A 9,682-nucleotide genomic window follows, 5' to 3' on the forward strand; every position below is an offset into this window, starting at 1 on the left:
TATTATATAATTATTATTCTTTTTATTATGTTATTATATTATATATTAGATACTATTTTTAAAATAGAAATGAAATATCTCGTTTTTTAATTGTATGCAATCAATCATTTTTTATTAGTTCTTCTATATGTTTTGTATTGTATATATAATGCATGTGTTAAATTTTTTTTATAATTATATGCATATTGACATTACATTTATTCTATTTGTATATCATGCGTTATTTGATTATGTTTGTTTTTATATCATGCATCATTTAAATATTATCTCATATGGTTATATATCTTGTTTATTCATGCTATATATCTTTGTTTGCATTTTTGTGCTTTATATGTATTATTCTTTATATCGTAGTATTCATTTTTTATTATTTACCTAGTATAATAATATATTATTATGATTTATAATGCAATACAATTCTCCATGCATCATCTTTAAAAAGACAAGTCTCCAAAATTTTCAAAAAAATATAAAGGCAATACTTGGTGTTTGGAAATTTCGAAAAAGTAGTGCCCTAACTTATTGGGTTGCAACCTTTCTCGTTAAGTTCGAATAGTCAAGTACCCTTCTAAAGTTTTTAAAGGATTTCAAAATATAAGTGACTGTCTTGGAATTGCAAAGTGATATGTCCTAACTTACTCGATGTAGCATTTTGCTGTTTTGAGATAGAGATTTCTAAAGGCTAACCTATAGTCGATACTTTGATACAAGTAAACCCAAATTTTTAAATACTTTAAAGAGGATTACATCTTAAAATTTTTAAATTTCTGACATTAAAGACATTTGATAATCAATTAGGTACCAATTTTTGGGCGTTACAAGGGTGCTAATCCTTCCTCATACGTAACTGACTCCTGAACCCATTCTTTTATTTCGTGGACCAAAACTAATGATTTTAAAACAAAATGTTTTAAAGGTGATCCAATCACACCTAAAAAGATTGGTGGCGACTCCCGTTTTCGTTTTTTTAAAATCGATTCCCATTTTCCAAAACTCGATTTGAAAATGGTTTCGACAGCTTGGCGACTCCACTGGGGACTAATAAGAGAGTCAAGCCATGTAATTGATTATCTCTTGTCTTAATGTCGGAAATTAAAAATTTTAAAATTTAATCTTCTTTGCATTACATGTGTTTGTGTTCTTGCATGTGTTGCTATATTCTAATACGCATTGCATTTGCATGACCGTTGTGGTCACACCCTTAAGTGGGAGTGAGAAGCTACGCCTTCGTGAGGTTTTCGCCTCCGTGCAGGATAGTGGATCACTTTCGGGATACATCCGTACCTATGGTTTCGTGAGATTTTCATCTCTGTGTAGCCATAGGGAAATGTATTCCCCTGAACTGAACTCGATTCAAATGAACCTATAATGGGTAAGGATCGAGGAATCTGCTGGTTCGGGAACCTCAAACTTTAGAACCAACCTCATATAGAAAAAATCGTAAGAGCCCAACTTAGTTAGAGTTAAACTTTAGATATTACCCTTATAAATTATTGTTGAGATTTATTGATATCATGTGATACTGACTATTTCTTTTCTTTTGTTTGCATGACATTTTGCATTTACAAAGGTATCGATTCACGGTCAGTTTCTAAGTTAGAGAGTTTTATTATGGAGAACGGACTTCTTGATAGAGTGGAGGGCAATGCCAACGTCCATAGATGGTCTGACCAAACTCAGTTAGAAAAGGGAGATAGTATAGCTGCGGGATATATGTCGGAGCTGTCAGGATATACTCGCATCGGTGTCACGCAGAATAATCTCCAAGAGCTTAAAGAGATTTGGGATCAATGGGCCAACGAGACTAAACAGTTATTCTACGGTAATTACGGAGATTTACCTTACTTGCTCGATGTTCAAATAGATGAGCACTTGTTCCGAGCCCTCGCTCAGTTTTGGAATCCTTGGTACAGTTGCTTTACTTTTGGGGAGGTAGACTTGGTACCTACCGTAGAGGAATACACTGCCTTGTTATGTTGTCCCAGGTTCCAGGTTGATAGAATCTATTCTCGAGCTGTTAATGTCCCTACCTTTTGGAAGAAATTGATGACTATTACAGGGATGAGTGAGCAATGGATTACTGCCAGAATTAAAGAGAAGGGCGAGTGCAAGTGCATTTCATTGGATGCTTTGAAGGATTTGATTTTGACACACCCTGATGAAACAAAAAGGGTAGATGTTTTTGCCTTAAGTTTGTACGGATTGATGGTGTTCTCTAGGGCTTTGGGATATGTGGATGAGGCAACCATGGATCTTTTCCATAGACTCAGTAAGAGGGTCACCTCTGTCCCTGCAATATTGGCAGAGACATTCAGATCCTTAGGCGCATGTAGGAAAGCTGGCGCAGGCAGGTTTGTTGGTTGTGCACAATTACTTTTAGCTTGGTTCTATAGTCATTTTCGGTTGATAGATAAGGTCGTTTGTCGGGTTTTCTTCGAGGATTACTCACCGCTGAAGGACATAGTCACTTCAATTAGGAGAGTTGATGTTCCAGAAGAGAATTGGATTGCACTACTTCAAAATCTTCAGTCGAAAGATGTTGAGTGGAGAGCTCCGTGGATGATTCCTGGTGAGGTTCTTTACCGTTGCAGCAATTTCAATTGGGTCCCTTTATTGGGAATTTAGGGTGCCATTAGTTATGCTCCCTTGTTCGTGTTAAGGCAATTCGGTTTGAGGCAGTTCGTGCCAGCAACTCATGGGCTAACTCAAAGTGAGTTTGCATATAGAGGAGCCGATTACAAGAAAAGGGTCAGTGAGATCTCTAGCGCTTGGAACAAGACGTGCCGATTGAAAGGAGTAGCTATTGGCCCTGCTACGACTCCAGAATATGTTTAATGGAGAGGTAGAATGATCAATGATAACATTCCTGAGCCAAATATGGAAGGAGCTCGACCGATGGAGGAATATCTGCAAGTGATGCCCTCGGAGTTAGAAATTATGAAGCAAGAATTTGAGAGGAAAAATCTGGAGCTCGAGAAAAGGATAGCAAAGCTTGAAGAAGAAAAGATGTACTTGAGTTTAGATATTGATATCCAGAAGATGGAGGTCGAAAAAGAAAGAAAGGAAAAGAGGAAGATTGATGAGGATAGAGATGACTTGAAGGAACACTATAAAAAGGCACAGGTATCCTTGAGAAGAGCGAAAGTAGGAAGATCTTCAGATCAGTTGCAGAAAGAGGTCCAAGAAGGCAAGGCTAGAGCTGAGCACTGGGAGAAGAGGTTTCAGGAGATGCAATCGCGGAATTTGGCATTAGAAGAAGAGAATAAAGGGTTGAAGTCTAAAGTAACTGAGCTTGGAAGATCCCTTCGTTGGCATCGCAACCATGATTCTACGGTCGAGTTAAATGAGCTAAAGAGTAAAGTTGAAGATTTGGAAGCAGCATTGCAGGAAGGTAAACTTCAGATCGAGCAACTCGAGGCGTAAGGAGACTATCTAAAGAGAGAGCTTCATCAGTCTAGAGGGCAGATTAGAGAAAGAGATCATGTCATGGAATAAGCCATAGCTCAGATTCGAGAGGTTGCTGAATATGTGCAAGACTTGGCTGTACGAGCCGACGTATTGAGTATGATGTGTGGGTCGTCGTCAGACATAGGAAGAGAGTTAGCCCTTTTATTAGATAGAGTTAAAACTTTGGGCATTAGGGCGAAAGCATACTTGTAATCCATTTATATGTAAAGATATTCTTTTTCTAAATAAAGTTTTCTAAATGAGATTGAATCGAGATTGATGCCTTTGCTGCATTCATACATTTGCATTAAATCATATCATATGCATTTAAGGTTATAGAAAGACTCTAATTAGTTAAAGTTTCTTTATAAAGGTAGAAAAGAAAACTGGAAATTACACATCCTTACGGCACTCGCACTAAAACTAAGAACATGGATCAAAGGTTTGAACAGTTGCAAAAGGATATGCAAGACCAGTTACAAGAGCAGTTGGCTAAGATGCAGAATGAGATGAGGGAACAAATGATGGAAGCTCAGAGGAATATAATGGCCGAAATGGCTCAGTTACTGAGGGCCACTGATAAAAGAAAGGCTCCTATGGCCATCACTGAAGAGGAAAATGAGGGTCCTCCTCCAGGTTTTACACCACCGCATGTATCATTGCAAACTGAGGCACCTCCTAGAAGGCCATCTACTACTGTGAGGCCTCAGCATGGGCCAATTGATGCTGGTGTCCATGTGAATTTCCCGATTGGTTCAGGACTTAATATGGGTGACAATCTTACTAATCCTCTTGTTCCCGATCTAGATATGGTGGAAAAAGAGGATTTGAAGGTCGAAGCTGCAAGGCAATTGGATGAACACTGCAGATGGTTAGAAGAAAAGTTCAAGGCCTTGGAAGGCACTGGCAACAATCATGGGGTTGATGCCAAGGACTTAAGTCTGGTCCCAAACCTAGTATTACCTCACAAATTCAAAATGCCAGAATTTGAAAAGTACAATGGCACTACTTGCCCAGAGGCCCACATCACAATGTTTTGTAGAAGGATGACGGGGTATGTAAACAATGATCAGCTGTTGATCCATTGTTTTCAGGATAGTTTGATAGGAGCGGCAGACAGATGGTACAATCAGTTGAGCCGGGCTAGAATAAGTTCATGGAGGGATCTTGCACAAGCCTTCATGCAACAGTACAATCATGTAACATATATGACCCCTGACAGGATTACCCTGCAAAACATGGAGAAAAAGCCTAATGAGAATTTTAGGCAATATGCACAGAGGTGGAGAGAGGTAGCAATGCAGGTTCAACCACTACTGTTGGAGAAGGAGACCACTATGTTATTTATTAATACTCTGAAAGCCCCATTTATTACTCATATGATTGGAAGCACTACTAAAAGTTTTACAGACATAGTTATGGCAGGAGAGATGATAGAGAATGCCATAAGAGGAGGAAAAATTGAGGGGGAAGTAGTCAAAAGATCAGCCCCAAGAAGAAAAGACAATGAGGTAAACAATACAAGTGGTTTTAATTCAAAAGCAGTCACAGTTAGCCAGCCCAAAGTAGCCACAGTTAGGCAACAAGACTCTCAAAAGCAGGAATCCAACACTAGGCATGAGAGGATGCAATTTACACCTATACCTGTGACATATAGGGAGCTCTATCAGAATCTATATGATGCGCATGCTATAGCCTCTTTCCACTTAAAACCATTACAACCTCTGTATCCTAAATGGTATGATGCAAATGCCAGATGTGAGTATCATGCTGGAATATCGGGGCACTCAATCGAGAATTGTACTGGATTCAAGAAAGCTGTAAAGAGGTTGATCAAGAATGGGGTTTTGAAATTTGAGAGTACCCAAAATACTGAGAATCCTTTGCCGAACCATGACAATCAGGGAGTAAATGCCATTGGTGAAGCCGCTGAAAAAAGGGAAAAGGAAAATGTTGATGAGATAAGGATGCCTATGAGGGTAATCTGGGAGGAGATGATGAAGAGAGGCATGTTAACCTCTAAAAATACGAAATAAAGAACGTGGGATTATGGTGAGTTCCATGAAGATTGCGAGGAATTCAAGACCTTGGTGCAAGGCTTCATAGACAACAAAGAGCTACAGGTTTATGAAGGTAGCTCTAGTGAAAAGCAAGTTTGTGTGCTGGAAAATGAACAGCAAAGAACCGGTAGACCAAGGATCATTATCTCCCTACCAGGGAATAATGAAATGGGGACACCAGCAGCGCCCAAGGTTATTATCCATACACCTACTCCTTTCCCTTACAAGGATAGCAAAAAAGTACCATTGAGTTATGACTGTAGCGTGACGGTGCCGGAAGAAGGAAGCATAGCCAGCGCATCTAAGGATGTATGAGATGAAGGTTCCCATACGCGGAGTGGGAAGCGTTATGATATGGGGGACGTCAGAGTGGAGCCCACAAAACCCAAGAATGTTGAAATTGAGAAAAAGAGTGAAGTATCTGTTAATGAGCCAGTAAGGGAAGAGGAAACTAAGGAATTTCTAAAGTTCCTTAAGCATAGTGAGTACAGTGTGGTCGAGCAGTTGCGTAAGCAACCAGCACGCATATTGGTTTTAGCCTTACTACTAAGCTCTGAAGTGCATCGAGAAGCATTGTTGAAGGTACTCAACGAGACATCTGTTACTCATGATATATATGTCAATAAGTTGGATAGGTTGATAAATAACATCAATGCTGATAATTTCATCTACTTCAATGATGATGAAATTCCACCTGGGGGCATAGGGTCTACTAAGGCTTTGCACATCACCACTCGTTGTAAAAGATACACGCTTCCAAGTATACTCGTTGATAATGGGTCCGTTTTGAACGTCCTTCCATTATCCATATTAAACAGATTACCCATTGACAGTTCGCACATGAAGACGTGTCATAATGTGGTAAGAGCCTTTGACGGAACTGAAATGAAAGTAATGGGACGAATTGACATCCCTCTAGAGATTGGACCAAATATGTATGAAGTTGACTTCCTGGTAATGGATATCAAGCCCTCCTATAATTGTTTGTTGGGGAGGCCATGGATACACTCGGCAGGAGCGGTGCCTTCTTCACTGCACCAAAAATTAAAGTTGGTGACGGATAGACGCTTGATAACCATCAATGCAGAGGAGGACATCATAGTAGCCGTCACTAGTAAGCCTCCTTATGTGGAGACAGATGAGGAGGCTATTGAGTGTTCTTTTCGTTCCTTGGAAATTGTTAATGCTACCTTCATTTCGGAGGGAAACGAGGTGCCGGTTCCCAGAATGTCTAGAGCAACAAGGATGGCCCTGCAAATAATGATGGGGAAAGGAGCATTGCCAGGAAAAGGACTAGGAAAACAGTTGCAATGAGGGATTCAAGTCCCAAAATTGACGGAGAAGAAGAATCGCTTTGGTTTGGGTTTTAAGCCAGACCATAAACAAAAGAGACATGAGATGGAAAAGCGTCAAGCAAGAAGGAAGGCGCGTTTGAACGGATGAGAAGTAGAGTGGGAACTGATGACATTTCCACCTATATCCAAAACCTTTAAGTCAGGAGGGTTGCTAATAGAAGAGATTCATCAAATCAATATTGTACATAGTAAGTGGTTTGGACAAGAAAACCTTGAGGGTATTCACCCTTACGAACCGGGGAGCTCTCTGAACAATTGGACTGCGGAGGATCTTCGTGTAGTCTTTAGAAATTTTTCAGAGTAATTCTCGAAACATGTTTATTACTCTAGAGCCTAGGAGTAGTAAGATTACATTTGCGAAAATAGGCTTATGTTCATCTATTATTATTCAAATAAAACATAACTTTTACCAATTTAAAATAGTATTGTCTCATTTTTATCAACCAATATTCCTTTAAATTCTAACAATTCTTATTCTTTTATTTATAGCACATAAACGATCATTCTCAAATTCATTCATTCTTTGTATATTCTTTCATACCCCTCACAGGTCTCTAGATATCAATGATATGAGAGCTAATATTGCCGCTCCTGATTTCTCTTGTGAGCAAGACATGTGTTTAGAGGAGTTTCAGGATTTTGAAGATGTTCAAGATTGTGATGTATCTCTTGATCTATTAAGAATGGTAAAACAAGAGGAGAAACAAATCATGCCACATGAAAAAGAGGCAATAGAGAATATAGCCTTAGGGGAAGGGAATGAGGTAAAAATTGGAACACTGATCGCTAATGACACAAGATGTAGCTTGATTGAGTTGCTTCAGGAATTCAAGGATATTTTTGCATGATCTTATCAGGATATGCCCGGATTGAATATCGACATTGTAGAACATCGTCTTCCGATAAGACAAGAATGTAGACCGGTCCAACAGAAGTTGCGAATAATGTTGCCAGACATTGTCCTGAAAATAAAAGATGAGGTCAAGAAGCAGTTTGATGCAGGATTTCTGCAAGAAGTGAAGTACTCTGAATGGGTAGCTAATATTGTACCAGTCCCTAAGAAAGACGGAAAAGTACGAATTTTCGTTGATTACAGAGATTTAAACAAAGCAAGCCCAAATGAGAACTTTCCTCTGCCACACATCGACACTTTAGTAGACAACACAGCGGGATATTCCTTGTTCTCCTTCATGGACGGCTTCTCAGGATACAATCAGATAAAGATGCATCCAGAGGATATGGATAAAACTACTTTTATAACATTGTGGGGCACCTTTTGTTATAAAGTGATGCCGTTTGGGTTGAAGAATGCAAGGGCAACATACCAACGAGCCATGGTAAACTCGTTTCACGACATGATGCATAAGGATATTGAGGTATACGTTGACGATATGATTGCCAAGTCGCGAATAGAAAAAGAACACATTGAGGTCTTGAGAGGATTGTTCTTAAGGTTGAGGAAATTTCAGTTGAAGCTCAATCCAGCAAAGTGCACTTTTGGAGCTAGATCGGGGAAGTTATTAAGCTTCGTAGTCAGTGAAAAGGGAATTGAAGTTGACTCAGACAAGGTCAGAGCCATACGGGAGTTGCCTCCACCACGTACTCAAAAAGAAGTTCGAGGATTCCTAGGAAGGTTGAATTACATTGCTTGGTTCATTTCACAATTGACTGAGAAATGTGATCCTATCTTTCGTCTCCTAAGAAAGCACAATCAAGGTGCTTGGGATGAAGAATGCCAGAATGCTTTCGAGAAAGTCAAGCAGTATTTGTTGAATGCTCCAGTGTTATCTCCGCCTAGTCCAGATAAACCGTTAATACTATACTTGTCAGTGTTCAGCAATTCTATGAGATGTGTGATGGGTCAGCATGACGAGTCAGGGAAAAAGGAAAAGGAAATTTATTATCTCAGTAAGAAATTCACTGACTGTGAAATGAGATATTCGCCAATCGAAAAATTGTGTTGTGCGTTGATTTGGACCACAGGGAGATTAAGACAGTACATGCTATACCATACTACTTGGCTCATATCAAAATTAGATCTATTAAAATACATGATGGAATCAACGGCTCTAAATGGTAGAATGGCGAGATGACAAATTTTGCTTTCAGAGTTCGATATAGTCTGTGTAAGTCAAAAGGCTATCAAAGGAAGTGCGGTGGCAGACTTCTTGGCCAGTAGAGCTTTGGAGGATTACGAGCCATTGAATTTTGATTTTTCAAATGAGGAGCTAATGTGTATAGCAGCAACTGAATATTCGCCATGGAAGCTAAATTTTGATGGGGCTTCTAATGCAGTCGGAAATGGAATTGGGGCAGTCTTGGTATCCTCGAATGGCGACCATTACCCGTTCACGTGCAAGTTGGATTTTGACTGTACAAATAATATGGCTGAATACGAAGCATGCATATAGGGCTCCAAGCGGCCATAGAAAGAGGCATAAAAACCCTAGAAGTATATGGAGATTCTGCGTTAGTAATCTATCAGCTAAGAGGTGAATGGGAGACAAGAGACCCTAAGTTGATCAATTAACGAATGGTAGTTTTGGGGTTACTAAAGAGTTCGATGACATCACCTTCAACTATCTCCCACGAGATGAGAACCAGATGGCAGATGCTTTAGCGACCTTGGCTTCGATGATTAAGGCAAACAAAGAGGAAGAGATGAGACCAATTCAAATGAGTGTCTATGAATTCCCAGCTAGCTGTTGTAACCTTGAAGAGGAAGAAAAGGGTGACAATCCTTGGTATCAAGATATATAGCGATATGTAAGAGATCGTAAATATCCAGCACAGGCATCTAAAAATGACAAACGAACCCTG

General features: G+C 39.5%; 1 protein-coding gene across 1 annotated transcript; it reads left to right on the forward strand.

The window, feature by feature from the left end:
* The first annotated feature begins 1,713 nt into the window (after positions 1-1,713).
* Positions 1,714-2,835, forward strand: LOC121230571 (uncharacterized). Its single transcript, XM_041115484.1, has 3 exons — positions 1,714-1,985; positions 2,088-2,574; positions 2,626-2,835. The coding sequence occupies exons 1-3, from the start codon at positions 1,714-1,716 to the stop codon at positions 2,833-2,835; spliced, it is 969 nt and encodes a 322-aa protein (XP_040971418.1).
* Positions 2,836-9,682: the final 6,847 nt, after the last annotated feature.

Source organism: Gossypium hirsutum, chromosome A06, assembly GCF_007990345.1.
Source record: "Gossypium hirsutum isolate 1008001.06 chromosome A06, Gossypium_hirsutum_v2.1, whole genome shotgun sequence".
Classification (NCBI taxonomy): domain Eukaryota; kingdom Viridiplantae; phylum Streptophyta; class Magnoliopsida; order Malvales; family Malvaceae; genus Gossypium; species Gossypium hirsutum.

Excerpts from the sequence above, each read along its gene's own strand:
- LOC121230571 (XM_041115484.1), top strand. The coding sequence starts at position 1,714 with ATGTCGGAGCTGTCAGGATATACTCGCATCGGTGTCACGCAGAATAAT. Across the intron at positions 1,986-2,087 it reads GCCTTGTTATGTTGTCCCAG|AATTAAAGAGAAGGGCGAGT; the intron begins GTTCCAGGTTGA and ends GATTACTGCCAG. Across the intron at positions 2,575-2,625 it reads CGTGGATGATTCCTGGTGAG|GGTGCCATTAGTTATGCTCC; the intron begins GTTCTTTACCGT and ends TTGGGAATTTAG.